Below are 18,134 nucleotides of genomic sequence, written 5' to 3' on the forward strand. Positions count from 1 at the left end.
GTATGGAGGAGATCGTGGGTTCGATCCCGACCTTGACGCCTCTCCCCGTGGCCGTGTGGATTTGTCTCCGGATCCTCCAAATGTTTCCCTCCACATTTTGAATGGACGTCACGCGTTTCGAGTTATTTGGCTGCTATACATTTCCACGCGATAAGCCACTTAATTGGGCTATCATTCGTGATGGCCAGGGTCGCTCGTGAAAAAAAAGAGCTATGTAGCTCAGCTGGGCCTTACCTGGTACATTAAAAATAAAAATTGTTTAGTTTAGCTTAAATCGCCAGGCCGAGTCTTGTGAAGTAAAGTGTGCGTGTGCCCACGAGTGAATGAAAAATTGTTTCGTTTTGAGTTTCAGCAGCGGCGGGCGTGGGCAAGGCCTTATTGGATTGTGAAAATATCGGCTGCTCCAGCCTCTGTGGCGATACAAATTATCGGCGGAATGCATAACGCGTGATTAATGAATACACTTTTTTTTTGTTTTGTTGTAAACCCACACACACACAAAGAAGCTCGTAACAGAGCGGGCCGCTCACTAAGGACGCATGCCCCCAAGGTCGTGACATTTTCCGCGGAAGCACTTCGTCCTTCGCACGCGGCAAAAACATTTTTGCTCGCTAACAGCACTTGCCCCCAAAAGTCTGTTAAGGCTATACGGGGGATCTTTGTCTTTTGTGCACAAGTGCGTGCGTGTTCGAGCGCAACGCTGCGCTGAGAACCCAGCCACCCGGGTTCGATTCCCGCTCACGGCCGCCAACACCAGTGACGATTATCTGGACCGGACCTGGGTATCCCCCTAGGTCGACTCAGCATTAAATGAGTACCTGGTGGTGTGTGTGTGTAATAAAAATCGCCACTAGGGAGACAAAGGCGGCCCGGCGTGGTGCTGGCCACCCACCCCCTCGTGTGCCGTGCCGGACCTTCATTCGGTGCTGCTCGCGAACAGCACTTGCCCCTACAGGGCTGTGTGAGGCTACACGGGTGATCTTTGTCTGTTTGTGTGTGTGTGTGAGAGAGAGAGGGGAGCAATAGTGTAGTGGTTAGCGCGCTGCGCTATGAACCTGACGATTATCTGAACCGGTCCCGGGCCTCCCCTAGGTCGACTCAGCCTCAAATGAGTACCTGGTGCGTTGTGTAAATATCGCCACTAGGGAGACAAAGGCGGTCGGGCGTGGTGCTGGCCACCCACCCCCTCGTGTGCCGTGGCGGCCTTCATAGGTGCTCGCTAACAGCACTTGCCCCTACAGTCTGTTAAGGCTATACGGGGGATGTTTGTCTTTGTGAGAGAGAGACAGAGTGGCCAGGTCTCGCTTTGAAACCCCTTAAATCAAACACGAGCACGCGGGCAGGAGGATGCAATGACCATTCGACCCGCGAACCCCCGCCGGCATGCGTGCGCGCCGCTGTGATGTTGAATTTCAATTGCGCCCTCCAGCCAGCCAGCCAGGCAGCCAGCCCTGTGCGCTCATTCAGGGAAACCCCGCACGATTGGAGTCACAGTTACACGGTAGCAATTTACTACGTTAATGGGCCAATAATGTCTGTGTGTCCCGCGCGTGACGTCACTCCACGTCGACCAGCCCCCCCCCCCCCTCGTTACTAATCATGAACAGGTGACGTCCTTCACATGGACCCCCCCCCCCCCCCACCATTAATAATAATTAGCGGGTGACGTCACTCCACATGTGGGGGCGAGGCGCCTCCTCCCCCCTCCTCGGCGTCAACTGACAACCCTCACTACCAAGGCAGAACCCTCACGTCATCACGTGATCTCCGTAACGCTGCTGTTGAGACATCGAAGTAAAAAGGACGTCGTGATGCACAAGGGATCGTAACCTTTTAAATGAAATAGGTCTGTGTCACCGCGCCCTTACAAATCGCACACGCATTGATGCAATGAACATATGACGTCGCAGGGCTGATTTTCGCTTGCAAGTTTCAGATTTACTGCAACACACCCGTCCTTGGACGGGCTATTGGCTAGTGGTAAATAATAATACGAATTCGAGTCCGTAATGACCTCTGCCGTCCGTGAAAAAAGTACCGCTTACTTTGTGGGAAGCGACCAGTGGTTATTTAGTTATTTTCAGTGGTTATTTTTCGTGTGATTATTTAGTTCTTTTTTTTGCGGTTATTTATTGATTATTTTTTGTGGATATTGAATATGTTCTCGTGGTTATTTAGTTATTTGTATTGGTTATTTAGTGGTAAAAAAAAATTAGTGGTAATTACTTATTTCACTAGCTTTTTTTGTGATTATTTAGTGGTTATTCTTGAGAGGTAATTTAATGTTCTATTTATTTATTATTTTTAGTGGGTATTTAGTGGTAATTTAGTAGTGGTTCTTTCGTTATTTTTCTAGCGGTTATTTCGTGATTTTAGTGGTTATTTTTTTTTTACGGCCGTCCAGGACTTTGAGTGACCCGCAGCGTTCGTTTCGTTTGTGCCTTCGAGCAGCCTCCTCCACCACCACCACTACCACCACCACCACCACCACGGCCTTCTCGCCGTGGGGAGGCCCTCATCCAGCAGTGGAGCGACAGGAGGCCTGCGAAATGCGCGCGCGGATGGTTTTGTTTAATCCGCTTAACCCGGGGATAGTAGCTGTACAAGACCGGTGTGTACAGTGTGTACAGTGCTGTTTTCTTAATGTTACACCTCTGTAATGTGTGCACGTTGCCTGTCATCATCGGCAGCCGCGATCACTCCGCTGCTGGATGAAGGCCTCCCACGAGCTCTGGCCGTCTCTCGTGACGTATGTCTGTATGTACGTACGCACCTTGAACTGCTTTCGCACCGTACGTAGCTAACCCTAGCAATCGGAGGTGCGTGTACGTTGAACTTCTTTCGCACCGTACGTAGCCAACCGTGCGTACCGGAGGTGCGGGGGTTAAGGACAACAAGCTAACGCACAAACGGCAGTTCTAAAGAGGATGAGTTTCTCAATATAGAAGGCTTGAAAAGTGCATAGTCCCAGTGGTTTCCTAACATCGGAAGGAAGAGCGTTCCAGACGGGCACAGATGCCCATCTGAAAGCGCCACGCGACGCCCGCCTCCTTTTCGTCCGGTGGTTGCCCAAAAGCTGCTGCGGGGATGAGCGGAATTTCCCTGAATGGTTTATGCATTTCGATTTAAAGCTTTCGTGACTGCAAGGATTCATCTTCTTTGGCTCTTTCGCTAAAGTCACGTAGAATGAGAATAAAATAATAAATTGATAAAATAAAATAACACAGTAAAATTCTCACGACGTTTCGGCCACAACACAAGCGGCCTTCATCAGGTGAAGGGACGAGACTGTCTGACATTCTACGTGACTTTACCGAAAGAACCAAAGAAGATGGTTTATGCATCTCGAGGAGATCGGCGAGGTATTGTGGTTCACACGTGACTTTTATTCTTTTTTAAAGTGCATAGCTCCAGCGGGTTCCCAATAGCGGAAGGAAGAGTGTTCCAGGCCGGCCGCAGAAGCGCGTCTCAAAGCGCCGCGCGATGCGGTGACCACCACCACCACCACCGCCTTTGTTCGACGGCTGAGCCAAAAGCCGCTGCCGCTGCTGCGGCTTTCTGTGATAAAAGAGCTTTGTGGCTCATCGGATTTCGCCTCCGGCCTGAATAAAGGTTTCCGATTCTGTTCAACAATTGTTGGGTGCGTGCTCGAGTGTGGAACGCGCGCGAGCGAGCTTGCGCTTGAATGGGGAGGAGGCGCCGTGGTGGCTGGGAGATGTTAACTCCCTCGCCTGGTATGCAGGAGGTCGTGGGCTCGATCCCAACCCTGACGCATGCTGCTGCTGCTGTATATTTGGAGTTTTGCGCGATGATGGTTTATGCTCCTTGACGAGATCGGCGAGGTGCCGCGGTTCATTTGTGGCAAGAAAGCGTTTTGTGTGTGTGTCTAGTGTCTAGTGACTGCGGTCGTACAGCATGCTCGCTCGGCAAATCGTAAGACGAAAAAAAGCGAAAGAAAAGCGTTTTGTGCAGCGATGATGGCTTGCTAGACCACGCTAGCCTTAAATATGCGCTTGCGAACGGACACAGGGGGAGAGAGAGAGAGAGGGAGAGAGATAAATAAATGAGGACTAACGCACGAAGCAAGACACGAGAGGAGACAAAGAGAGACGCAGGTAAAGGCAAGGGGGAAACGGGACACGCGGCATACCACGCTCTCCGCCCATGGGCACGCTCGGATATTCGTAACCGACGCTGACCGCTTGCGGGAATCGTTCTCGGGGTCCGCGCGCGCGCGGGAATTTATCTGCAGAGAGAGAGAGGGTGAGAGGGACAAGCGCGTGCGAGCGCGTACTGTAATGCGCCGTGAGCGTGCCTATTGGATGTGAGACGGGTCTTCGTTTTAATTTTCTGAGAGTGAGTTACCTAAGACTGCTGCGTTACGGGCGATCTCCCCACCAACGCGGGGTTTGTCACCAGCATGCGCGATGATCTGTCACTCGACGCGTGATGCGGTGCACGTTCGAAGCGCAATGGCCTTTCCGGTTGCCGGGTTAACAGTGGATTTCTTTTTTTGGAGCGGGTCCGCGGTCGTGTAAATGTCATCCGATCCTCGCGGCGAATGCGAGGCGAGAAATTCATTGCGACGGCACGGTGCAAAGCAAACGATTCAACTACAAACATTCATTTGTATCTTACCAGGTACGTAAGGCCCACTGAGCTGTACAGCTCCTCTTTCAGAAGCGACCTGGCCACAAATGATGGCTCAACGAAGTGGCCCCATCATTTGTAAATTTATATCAGCTGTTGAGACCTATGAGGTCAAAAATGGTCCAGTTTGCTTTATTTAACGGATGCTGAAACTAGGCAACGAAACAATGTTTTATTTTTATTTTACCAGGTAAGGCCCACTGAGCAATACAACTTTTTTTTCAGAAACGACCTAGCCATGACAAATGAGAGCTCAACCAAGTGGCTTGGCACGTGGAAATTCACAAGCAGCAGCGAAATAATCTGAACAACGTAAATAATCTAAACGCGCGACGTTGATTCTAAATGTGGAGGGAGAAAACCAGAGGACCCGGAGAAAATCCACGCGACCACGGGGGTAGATAGAGAGACACACAAACTCCAAATATACAGCAGCAGGCATCAGGGTCGGAATCAAACCCAGGACCTCCTGGCTACCACGGGAGGTAGTTAACATTTCCTAGCCACCACAGCGCCCAACGTGGAGATAGAGAAATTCCTCTTGTTTGGGTAAAAACATACGACCAACTAAACTCTTTTATTTTCCAGGCAAAGCCCGCTGAGATTTTAGGTATTTTTTATATTTTTTTATAGGCGACCTTGCCATCGAAGCGGATTATTATCATCACATGTGGGAATTAATAATTTCTAGTCGTAGCCAAATAATCTAAACGCACGTTTCTGAATGTGGAGGTGCAAAACCACTGGTGGAACCCGGAGAACAATCCACGGGGTCACCACGGGGAGAGAGAGTGAGAGAACACGCTGACTCCAAATATACAAGAACAGGCATCGATCGCCAGGGTCCGGGATCGAACCCACGTAATTCCTGCGTACCGGACGAGGGAGATAACCCATCGCTACAGCATTTCCCCCGAAATAGGCCTGAGACCACCCGTTCAAGTAATTTATCATGAGTTGTTCCGTGATGGTATCTTCCCAGGGGGGCAATGTTTTGGCACGGTGTGGTGCACCGCGCCACGTCCAAAAATGTTTTAAAACTGTGAAATCTTGGCGCGCTATGTCTCATCATCGTTCGTCTTAAGGGGGTGTTTTCTTTTTTTGCCGAGACTTCCCCTCTCGCTCGCTCCTCGCGTCTCTCCCACCACCCCCCCACCCCCCCCCCAGGGTCATTAATAATTTCAAGACAAAGCTATCGTTTTCCAAACCTTGCCCGTCTACACGAAGCCCTCTCACTCACTCGCCGTCGTGCCCTCCATCTGCTTCCCCGCCTGATGTGACCTCAGAAGCTACCGCTTCTGGGACGCGGAATGCCACGAGCTGAGCGCATAATTATCTCGCAGCGTTCCCTGTGTCCTTCTGAGGAGCGGGTTCGAGGTTCTGGCCAAGGGTGACCGATAAATCTTCTCCTTCACAGAGGTTTTTTTTGTTTTGGGGGGGGGGGTCGGGTGAAATCGCGTGAATGTAAACGTGATGTTAAACCTCTCCACCACACGCCACAACAGCCAATCAGTCGGGGGTTTGTCACGTAGACAAAAACGCGAGAATCAATTACGACGTGATGACATCGCCTTGCTGTTGTTTAAGACCGCGGACAGGAAGACCTCTTGACAATTCCCGGCAAAAAAGTTGCTGTGATCACCAGCGAAAGCCACCGCAGTCGCCAATCACCAGCGAATGCGGTGGGTTTACTCCGCAACACACAACCGGTTGTGCTGAAGTAGCAACTCATTGGCACGTTTTGTTAACGTGACAAACCTTACTAATTGGCGGTGGAGGGGTTTAACTGACACATTCGTATTAACGCGATCTAACCGTAAAAAAAAAACCTTGATTTCGGATTATATTAGAATCTTCTCCTCGCCAGTAGCTTCAAGCCCCTTTTATTTTTTCCATGACCGAATTTGACATCCACGCTCGGACCGCTTTGACCTTCATTCAGGCGATGAGCGTCGCCGATCGAGCAATGGGCAATCAACCCTACAGCGGCCAACTGCGGACCCATTATCAACGCGCTTCTCCTCCGCCGCGCGAGACGCCCGGTCGGGATGCATTCTTTCCGCCGGCAACTGCGGAGTTTGGCGGCTGCCGAGAGAGGTTTCTGTCCGTGCGCGAGTGAGAGGAATCCAAATTAACCCACCGACTCGCCCGCCTGCCCGCCCGCGCCCTCCTTCCGCCTCCGTTAATCCTACGGTGTCAAGGATGGCAAAAAACGATGGTGCCAATAATGTGACGTTAGGCGACCGTCTCGCGTATTTTTCCCCGCCCGCCCGCAACCCTGCAACTTGCAAGATGTCTCGGAACGGGAAAAGGGCTCAGATGTTTTCAGCCAATTTATGAGCGCTTACAGGCGTGGAAAGGGAAACCAGAGCGCCTGGAGAAAACCCACACGCACGGTGGGGCAACGCTGCACTCCCCCCTTACGGATGGTAGCAGATGGAAATGACTCCGCACTTTCCTGTGCCGCGTGCTCCCGGCGAGACGGGCTCTATGGCACCTTTTTGGCGGCCGCGGGAAGGGAGTTTTGCAGCATCTGTTGTGTGATCCACCAACCCTAGCTGCTGCCTTCACAGTGCTGGATCATAGGCGGCCGCGTGCGGCGTAGCTCCTACCGTCTGTGTGTGTGAGCGAGTCCCTTCAAATGATCGACGTAGATTTATTTACCTCTGATTTTGATTTCTCGTGTGCATGTTTATGGTTGTCTCTATGAGAAGTTATCGATGGTACTTTTTGTATTTATATCATCACCACCACCACCACGACGATCCATGGGCATATAGACCAAAGGTGCCCACTGCGTATTTCGTAATTTTTAGAAAGTAACATAGTGTTTTACAGTTCACGTATATCTATCTATTATTTTTATTTATTATATATTTTAAGGATTATATCACGCGTATCTCTCTTTACAATCCCTCGTTCTACTTTGCTTTAGATACTCTCTCAAATAGCGTTTTGATTTTTCCATGAATGCTTTATATATATAAAACAAAAATAGATGTATTTTAAAAGAATCTACACCACAGCAAATGTCATACACAGCAAGCAAATGCCCAACGTGACACTTTTTTTGCTGATTGGCCGTGTCAGGTGGTGGAGGGTTACGACACATTTATAAATAACGCGATCTAACCCAAAAAAACCTTTATTATGAATAATATTGGTCGCGAAAGCCTACGTGTTAAAATGCCCCAGCATTGTGTTGTTTTTTTTTAAACCTAGAATACACACAACGCATATACTCCCACCCAGTGTGTACAGGGTGGTATCCAGATATCTTGTGACCCCCCTTCCGCCCCAATTAATTGACCCCAAACATTGTTTCTCCTTATATTTTCCGCCTGAGGATGACCGCTTGTTTTGCGATCGAAATGTCGTGATATATTATTTTTTGTTTTATTTTATTTTTCTACCTACGTGACTTTACCGAAATAACCAAATAGTATGGATTCCTGCAGTCACGAAAGCTTCAAATCAAGTTATCAAATCAAGATTGTTTCTCCTCTTTGCCTCTCCATTTCCGTTTTAAATAAATCTTACTGTAAGGAAAATATATTAAGTTTTAGAGAATTAAAATGGGGGTCACGAGACATCTGGACCACGCTGTACAGGGACTCCTCTACTTACGAACGAGTTAGGTTCCAGAGGTGTCTGTTCGTAAGTCGATTTGTTCGTAAGTCCAACTTTGCTCCTGTAGATTCCAAACACCCTGTACAGCATGCACACAAAACACGGGGAATGGCTTTAAAAGTTGTATAATCTCCTGCAGATGTAGATGCCACTGGTTCTTCACGTTCTGCAGATGTAGAGGCCACTGGTTCTTAATGTTCTGTAGATGTAGATGCCACTGGTTCTTCACGTTCTGCAGATGTAGATGCCACTGGTTCTTCACGTTCTGCAGATGTATATGCCACTGGTTCTTCACGTTCTGCAGATGTAGAGGCCACTGGTTCTTACTGTTCTGTAGATGTAGATGCCACTGGTTCTTCACGTTCTGCAGATGTAGATGCCACTGGTTCTTCATGTTCTGCAGATGTAGATGCCACTGGTTTTTGACGTTCTGCAGATGTAGAGGCCACTGGTTCTTCACATTCTGCAGATGTAGATGCCACTGGTTGTTCACGTTCTGCAGATGTAGATGTCACTGGTTCTTCACGTTTTGCAGATGTAGATGCCACTGGTTCTTCACGTTCTGCAGATGTAGATGCCACTGGTTCTTCACGTTCTGCAGATGTGGATGCCACTGGTTCTTCACGTTCTGCAGATGTAGATGCCACTGGTTCTTCACGTTTTGCAGATGTAGATGCCACTGGTTCTTCACGTTCTGAAGATGTAGATGCCACTGGTTCAACAACAGACAGATTGAGTTCATAGAAAACGTGTAAAAAGATTGTTTAAAAATGTCTTTATGGTAGAATATAGTATTGTCATCAGTAATACATAAGTATACAAAGTTTGCAGTCGGTACCACATTGCGAAGTTGGTTAAAATCGAGTTACAAGATTTGAGGATACGACAACAACAACAACAACAGACAGAGTGAGTTAAATAAAAGCGTCTAATACAAAGCAACCAACTCAATATTTCAAGAGCCGCGCGACGCACCGTGTAGCGAATACGAGACGGTGGTGGTCCTCCTTCATGATAATGTCACCAAGCGGTCATTTAAAGAGCCACCACACGCAGCTCCGGAGCCACGGGTCACCGACCCTTGTCCATGGTAAACTGGACTGCCATGGTGAACTGGACTCCCTCGGTAAACTGGACTTCCACGGTGAACTGGCCTGCCATGGTAAACTGGCCTCCCATGGTGAACTGGCCTCCCATGGTAAACTGGACTTCTATGGTGAACTGTACTCCCATGGTAAACTGGACTCCCGCAGTAAACTGGACTTCCACGGTGAACTGGCCTGCCATGGTAAACTGGCCTCCCATGGTAAACTGGACTTCCATGGTGAACTGGACTCCCATGGTGAACTGGACTCCCTCGGTAAACTGGACTTCCACGGTGAACTGGCCTGCCATGGTAAACTGGCTTCCCATGGTAAACTGGACTTCCATGGTGAACTGGACTCCTATGGTGAACTGGACTCCCTCGGTAAACTGGACTTCTATGGTGAACTGTACTCCCATGGTAAACTGGACTCTCGCAGTAAACTGGACTTCCACGGTGAACTGGCCTGCCATGGTAAACTGGCCTCCCATGGTAAACTAGACTTCCATGGTGAACTGGACTCCCATGGTGAACTGGACTCCCTCGGTAAACTGGACTTCTATGGTGAACTGTACTCCCATGGTAAACTGGACTCCCGCAGTAAACTGGACTTCCACGGTGAACTGGCCTGCCATGGTAAACTGGCCTCCCATGGTAAACTGGACTTCCATGGTGAACTGGACTCCCTCGGTAAACTGGACTTCTATGGTGAACTGTACTCCCATGGTAAACTGGACTCTCGCAGTAAACTGGACTTCCATGGTGAACTGGACTCTCATGGTAAACTGGACTCTCATGGAAAACTGGACTTCCATGGTAAACTGGACTCCCATGGTCAAAGGCACAACAACCAAAATATAACAATCCCGAGCCGTTTTTGTTGCTATAGCGAATTCTGCAACAAATAAAAAAAACCCCTCTCAATATTTCAAGAGCCGCGCGACGCACGCGACGGACATACGAAAACGGTGGCCCCTCGATGAAGAAGTCGCGATGAAGCGGGAGGTGGGTGGTGGTGGTGCTGGGGGTGGGGGTCTTTAAAAAAAAAGTCGCACGTGGCTCCCTGGGGCGCTCGCGGCGATTCCTAGCGCGCGTCAAATCGAAGGGGACAGAGGGAGAGGAGAGAGAGGAGAGAGAGGAGAGAGAGGGAGGGAGAAGAGAAAAAACCCCGACGTGACCGAATCCGCGCGCCCGCGGTTTCTAATTTTTGCGCCGCGCGGATCGACGGCACGCGCAGAGCCACTGACACCACCGCCGCGGGCCGTTTCCTCCTCTTCCTCCTCTTCCTCCTCTTCGTTAAGAGACAGCCCCCCACCCCCACCCCATATCTTCTTCTCGCCTCCGTTTCTTCCACTTTCTCCTCCACCGCGTCCTTCACTCCTCCTCCGCTACCACTGCCTCCTCCACCACCGCCTCCTGCGCTTCTTCTCCACTGCCTCCTCCTCCCCACTCACCTCCTCCTCTTCTACCTCATCTTCCTCTTGCACCACTGCTTTGTCATCTACCACCTCCACATCATCCTCTTCCCCTCTTCTACCACCTCCTCCTCTACCACCTCCTCATCTACCACCACCACCACCTCCTCTACCACCTCCTCTACCACCTCCTCCTCTACCACCTCCTCTACCACCACCACCACCACCTCTACCACCTCCTCTACCACCTCCTCCTCGACCACCACCACCTCCTCTACCTCTTATCTCTCTCCACTGCCAGCCGGAATTAAACTTCTCGTTTGGGCCCGGATCGCCCGCCCACTAATTCCAACTGGCGACAGCCCTCAACGCGATTTCCGCTGTGATTAATTCCCAGGCGTTTTTGTTCGCTTGCGCAAACAACAACAATTATAATAATATATATTTATCGTTTTACCGTCACCATCGGTTTTTTTTTCGTACAGTGCGGCGGTCGTGACAGATAGGGTTCGTGCGCGCGTTTTAGATTTTTGTTCGTTTATCCGCAAGCATTTTAAACAAAGCCACGGCACATTTATTCGTTGAATTATTAATATCTGGGAGCGTGGAGCGGTTTGTCGAATTTGCGACGTCCGGCCGGCTGCCTATTGAAGATCTTTCTCGCTGCGGAGTGGAGGTGCGTGGAGCCCTGCCTCCATCGCCTACCGCCGTCGTCATCATCATCATCAGCATCATCATCGACGACGACAACGATGATTTTTTTTAATCCGTGAGACCTCCCGTTGCTGTCGCCGTGTCACGCTCTGAGCTGAACAAGCGCAGCGAAGTCACTCGGGGTGGGGTGCGATCGCTCCGAGGGAGGCGGACAAAACGTTGCCTGTTCGAGACGCGGCATCGCCCGAGACTGAGCGCTCGGCCAGCGGATCCCCCTCCGAAACGTCGGCGGGATGTGCGTGCGCGCGCTTGCGTGCGCGTTGAAATTTATTTCTCGCCGTACGTAGCCAACGGCGCTAACCGGACGTGCGCGGGGGGGGGGGGGGTGAGGGCAACAGATGCTCCGGTCGGTCGGACCGAGCGTGCCAAGATCATCGACTCGGACCGCCCGTCACTCCGCCCGCCCGCCACGACCAAAAACAGCTCCCTCCTGATCCCTCTCGACTCGTGATCTCACCTCCCCCCCACCCACCTCCCCGAGTTCGAACCCCCGATTCGAACTCGGAATTGATGGTCACGGCCCCCGAGTGCGTCCGAGTTCCGCAACTGGAAGCGCTGTTGGGGCCGCGTACGGACGAGTCCAGCGGACCCCCTCGGAGCGGATGCCGTGAGACCGGCCGGAACGGAGTGGAGCGGCATCGATTGAAGCGATCGACGGGCGCCGGACTCGAACCCTGAGATATCGAGAGGCTCGACAAGCTGCCCGATCCCAACTGCGCAGGCTCGAGCAAAACTCTGCCCTGGCTTCAGCCACTCGCTCCGTCATCGAGTTGACTTAATTGGACTTGAGCGGACGACTCGATCCGACTTTGGCGACACGGACAGGCCTGCTTGCTCTTACGGGCCTCACTCAATCTGGCTTTGCCGGACTCAAGCTGCGTGGACTTGGGTGAACTCGACCCCTGCCCGAGCTGCACAGGCCCTGAGCTACTCAACCAGACTCGAGTGGTGGACTCAATACGCCCGTCAGTCGGCTCGACGATACACGGCCGACGCGTATTCGACTTGAGCCCGGCGCATCCCCGTCCACACATTGCTCAGGCGGACTTTTGCCCTACGCGGCACTTTGGAGCTAACCCTCAATTTGACCCGAGCGTGGACCCACCCAGATTCATCCACCGCTGCCACCTCTGCCACCTCCTCCTCCCGACGCGTCGCACGCCGCCGGTCTTCATCGTAGCCACCGCTGCCGCCGCCACCACGGGCCCATGCCGGTGCCACGCGGGGGCCCGGGCGACAGCAAGCCGTCGCTGGACTGCTTCTCGCCCATGTTGTGCCACTGCAAACTCGCCTGCACCAACAGCACCATCTCGCTCATGTTCGGCTGCAAGGTGGGTCCAACCAGATGTCTCCGCGTCTCCGTCTCTGTCCGTCTCTCTCTCTGCTCTCTTTGTCTGCCTCTCCCGTCTGGCGAGTGGCATGCCGTGCCCTGTAAGGAGGACGGGGCGGTGGGGATGGAGGGGTGGTGGGTTTTAGGAAACTTGTTTTCAAAAGGCGGCACGGAGCGGTCAATTTTTATTGCAAACCCTCTCGTCGAATGTCGGACGCTGAATGGAACAGGTGTGACGGTGCGATCTGCCATCTGTACGATTGTACGCTCCGCTCTAGCCATCATCATACCCTGTGCACACGAGGAAACGCTGCGATGCTCGTTGTATGTTGAACTTCTTTCGTACCGTACATAGCCAACCGTGCTAATCGCAGGCTATCCCGGTCTCATGATTTGTATGAATGTTGAACTTCTTTCGCCCCATACGTAGCCAACCGTGCTAATCGGAGGTGCTTAATTGTACCTTGTGTTTTAGGCATTCTGGTCACCTCCTTTCCAACATTTTTTTGACTTGGCTTTATAAAAATGTAGCGGGAGGGCTGAGATTTTATCTGAGGGCGGGGGCTTAGCCCCCCCCCCCCCCTCCAGCCTCTCCCAACTCCCTGTCGCGCACCACTGGGCTGGAGAATGATAAATGGAGCAAACGAATAAACTAATTGCGGAAGCCGCCTCGTTTCATCGCCGAAAGCCAACAACGGTTAGAGAGAGGGGCCCTCCAGACCGACGCACCGTTATTCCGTAATGGTTAACAATGTTACGCATATCAGCGTTTTGTTTCAATCCGCTGCCGGATGAAGGCTTCCCCATCGCCGGTCCAGTGCTGCTTCCATCATCCGTCGACCTCAAAGGAACTCTTTTTTTTTTTGGGTCAGGCGGTGCCCTGCCAAACTTTTACGGCCGGGGGAAAATGCGGCGGCTGCGGCTGCTGCTGCTGCTGCTGCGTGTCCATCCAAAATCGAACAATGTGCAAGGTATTTTATTCAGTATGAGAAATGTGCGTTTAGACCATTTATTTTTCTGCTATAATTGTCCAAATGATGGGCCACTTTGTTGAGCTATCATTCGTGATGGTCAGGTCACTTTTGAAAAATAAGTAAATACCTCAGTGGGCTTTGGCCTGGTAGGATGGGGATGGTTTAGTTGTTGTATTTGTTTGTGTTTGGGCGATTTGTTTACCTTATACTTTGCACGCCTATCGTGTCTTTGTAACTGATTGTTGTTGTAACGTTCTTAGCCGCCCCGACTGGACATGCGTGACGAAGAGCTTCATAGCTAATCGGATTTCACCAGTATGAATACATATTCTGATTCTGATTGGTTTTGCATTTGGCTGCTGCTGTAAATTTCCACACGATCATAGGCCACGTCCCTGAGCTATCATTTGTGATGGTCAGGTCACTTCTGAAAAATAGCTCTGTAGCTCAGTGGACCTTTACAGCAAAACCTTGGATTGCGAGCATAATTCGTTCCAGAAACGTGTTTGTAATTCAAAGCACTCGCATATCAAAGCACTCGTACATCAGTTGTGATCACGTGACGCTCGGCAGACAAAGCGTATACGTACTACTACTAGTATTGCAAGACCTCGCTCGTTTATCAAATTAATATTTACTTAAAAATTTAGCTCGTCTTGCAAAACACTCGCAGGTCAAATAACTCGCAATCCAAGGTTTTACTGTACATGGTAAAATAAAAAAAAATATTTGTTTAGTTTAGTTTAGTTTCATAGTTTGGCCAACGCCAGTCATATAGTTTGTTTTGTTGTAACTTGGGGAGGAAGACCAGAATCGAACCCAGTCGTTTATTGTTGTGAGGCGCGAGCGTCACCACTTGTGCCACCCTGCCGCCCGCACAAAACTGCACGATCAAAAGCAGATTAAACCACGTGTGATTATCGCGCACAGCCTCTTTGGCGGACATGCTAAATCGTCACGGAAGTGATGAACCCACTGACATTTTCACGTAGAATCACACGCTTTCACGGCAGTCGCCAATACGTTGGACTTCTTCATGTTGACCACAACGTTTCAGCATCTACTCAAAGGACTTCCCGGGCCTTTATTGCAAAGGTGCCCTGGTTGTCGTTGTTGTTATTGTGGTGGTGGTTGTTGCAGTTGTTGAGACACCCAGAGACTCAGAGATACATAGAGATACATTAAACCCATAGAGACACACGGAGAGTCAGAGATACATAGAGATACATTAAACCCATGGAGACACCCAGAGACCCAGAGATACATAGAGATACATTAAACCCATAGAGACACTCAGAGACTAGGAAATACATAGAGATACATTAAACCCATAGAGACACACGGAGACTCAGAGATACATAGAGATACATTAAACCCATAGAGACACTCAGAGACTCAGAGATACATAGAGATACATTAAACCCATAGAGACACACGGAGAGTCAGAGATACATAGAGATACATTAAACCCATAGAGACACGTTGAGAATCAGAGATACATAGAGATACATTAAACCCATAGAGACACTCAGAGACTAAGAAATACATAGAGATACATTAAACCCATAGAGACACTCAGAGACTCAGATATACATAGAGATACATTAAACTCATAGAGACACCCAGAGACTCAGAGATACATAGAGATACATTAAACCCATAGAGACACGTTGAGAATCAGAGATACATAGATATACATTAAACCCATAGAGACACCCAGAGACTCAGAGATACATAGAGATACATTAAACCCATAGAGACACTCAGAGACTCAGAGATACATAGAGATACATTAAACCCATAGAGACACCCAGAGACTCAGAGATACATAGAGATACATTAAACCCATGGAGACACTCAGAGACTCAGAGATACATAGAGATACATTAAACCCATAGAGACACGTTGAGAATCAGAGATACATAGATATACATTAAACCCATAGAGACACTCAGAGATACATAGAGATACATTAAACCCATAGAGACACACAGAGACTCAGAGACCCATGGAGACAGATTATGGCCAAGCAACTCAAACTATGGCCAAGCAACCCAAACTATGGACCCTGCAGTAGACCCATTGTGGTCTGCGCTCCTTCAGCAGAGGAGGAATGAGACAAACGACACGAACTCTCTCTCTCCTGAAGCTCTCGCGTGGTTGCAAGCAGCAGCAGCAGCAAGACCTCGACATTGGCATCGAGCTCCCGAACGCATCGCTGCCGCTATCATGAGCAAGAGTTGAATTGGGGGATCCCGAAACAGAAAGAGTATTTACGCCACCTTCCCCCACCACCCCCTTTTTTCCAATTCCGAACGAGAAGACAGAAGAAGATTCACGGACAAGGGATGGAGACGTTACCGAGATCAGGGAGGTGCGGACAAGGGACGGGAGATGGAGTGAGCGGAGAGAGAGAGAGAGAGAGGAGAGAGAGCTGCATCCAAGATTGAGATGATAGGTTAATCGGCTGTTAAATATTAATGAGCTTGTTTATGTTAATCGTCATTTTTATTTGAACTGATGCTTGGTTCACCTTCATTTCTTCACGGATCCCGGGGACAACCTTGAGCTACTTGGAGAACGGAAGCTTTTGCTTTGTTTGCGTACTCCTCGTGCCTCCACTGCCCTTCGCCCATCATCATCATCATCTCTCTGGGGGTCCACAGCGTGACTTTGTGAAAAGTGAACGGTGGGTGGCCTAATGGGGGATATAGACTGGCCCCTGCTATGGTAATGTTGAATTTCCACCGATGTCTTAGGGCTGCCAACCGAGCTGGGCGCTGCCCCAATGCTCGTTCGAGGAGCACGGATGCACTTTGACCTTGACGCATGTTGTTTGTTGGGTGCCTTGGGTGAGCCCTTTGCAACTTTTGCCAGTCTATTGAGTTAAAACTGCAAACAAAAGTGAGTTGTAGAGACACGTGGCTCAGAGGGGTGATGGCCAACAGTCAAGAACAATGATCGTGGCAGCCAAGGAGTGGTACGCATGTGAGGGTTACCGCTGTGCTGCGGTGGCGAGATGTTAACTATCTCGCCTGGTGCATAGGAGGTCGTGGGTTCGATCCCGACCCTGACGTCTGCTGTATATTTGGAGTTTGCGTCTTTCTACCTCGTGACCACGTGGGCCTTTTGCAGGGTCCTCCGGTTTTCCCCCTCCACTTTCAGAATCGACGTGCGTTTAGAGTATTTGGCTACTGCTGGAAACTTCCACGTGATGATAAGCCACTTTAGGTTGGGCTATCATTTGGCTCCTCTCTTTAACTTTCCATTCGTGAAGGAGATGTGGGGGCGCATCGGCCCGTTGATGCCCCGATTGCGGTTGACGCTCACACCCGGCAGTCTTCCGGGGAATATTTAAAGACAGGAGGTGCTATGCTTTGGGGGGTCTCGAACGAGGCGTTCGATTTGCATTCTGCATCGGTCGCCCAGTCGCCCACCGTTGCATTTAATCGCTAATTGAATTGAGACGAATGGTAGTGCCGGCGTGTACCCAAGCTGCCGCGCCCTTCAAGGCAATTAGCTACCCCCTCTCCTCGTCGTTATTTAGTACACGGGTTGATTTACAAATGCCTCCATATCTTTACCGTGGTGCAAGGTGGGGGAAACGAAAAAAGTAATGAAAAAAATCCAACTCAGGAACGTTCACATCTCAGGAAATGAACACCGGCGTTTTAAAGGGCGTGTGATCCCCCGTCTTCACTCCCCCCCCGCCCCCCCCCCCCCCGTCGGTACGTCGACGTGTCTTCAGAACTTGGGTGTGGTGCGACGTTCCGAGTTTCTTAACGCTCGTGAATTGGCTGAAAACATTATTAATCCTTTCCCGTTCCGAGATGTCTGCAAGTTGTAAGGGTGGATGGGTCGGTGTCCCGTTCACCGCTGAATCTCGGAACGCGCAAGCGGGCTCAGCGTTAATCTTGTTTAGAGAGGCGTAGTAGCGACGTTGTGCTCACCGCAGAGCACCGTAGCGACACGACCGCACTCTACGATAACCGGCGCCAAACTGTGCCACATGCCCTCCCCGCATGGCCTTGTGGGAGCCTCGATACATCTTCCGAAACCGACGACGTACCGACAGAGTTATTTAATTTAGTTTTTTTCTTCCGATTCGATGCCGATGACGTACACGTGCGTACACCTACGTCATCGTAAGAAAAAAAACTGATGACGCACACGTAAGTCATCGGAATGGGAAATGGTTAAGGAAGCGTGTCAAGCGATAACGTCGGACGCCGGCGCCCAACAACGCGAGGCTGAGCCCAAAAAACACATGATGCAGCACAACCGCGAACGAAAAAAAACCTACGCAGGCAGTGGTCAAATTTTACGTTTAGTTTGAT

At 50.3% G+C, this 18,134-nt stretch overlaps 1 protein-coding gene across 9 annotated transcripts in view; it reads left to right on the forward strand.

Moving 5' to 3' along the window:
- The window catches only part of LOC116956329 (disks large homolog 2-like), a 539,014-nt gene that overhangs the window by 190,001 nt on the left and 330,879 nt on the right, over positions 1-18,134 (forward strand). The window contains exon 1 of one of the 9 annotated variants that reach the window (XM_032977877.2): positions 12,603-12,824. The exons of the other annotated variants lie outside the window; for them this stretch is intronic. Within the exon in view, the coding sequence (XP_032833768.1) occupies positions 12,702-12,824 (123 nt within the window). The 5' untranslated portion in view covers positions 12,603-12,701. Of the gene's footprint in view, positions 1-12,602; positions 12,825-18,134 lie in introns of those variants that run through there. 9 annotated transcript variants of the gene reach the window in all.

This window comes from Petromyzon marinus, chromosome 64, assembly GCF_048934315.1.
Source record: "Petromyzon marinus isolate PM22_M1 ecotype Great Lakes invasive population chromosome 64, UKy_Petmar_22M1.pri1.0, whole genome shotgun sequence".
Classification (NCBI taxonomy): domain Eukaryota; kingdom Metazoa; phylum Chordata; class Hyperoartia; order Petromyzontiformes; family Petromyzontidae; genus Petromyzon; species Petromyzon marinus.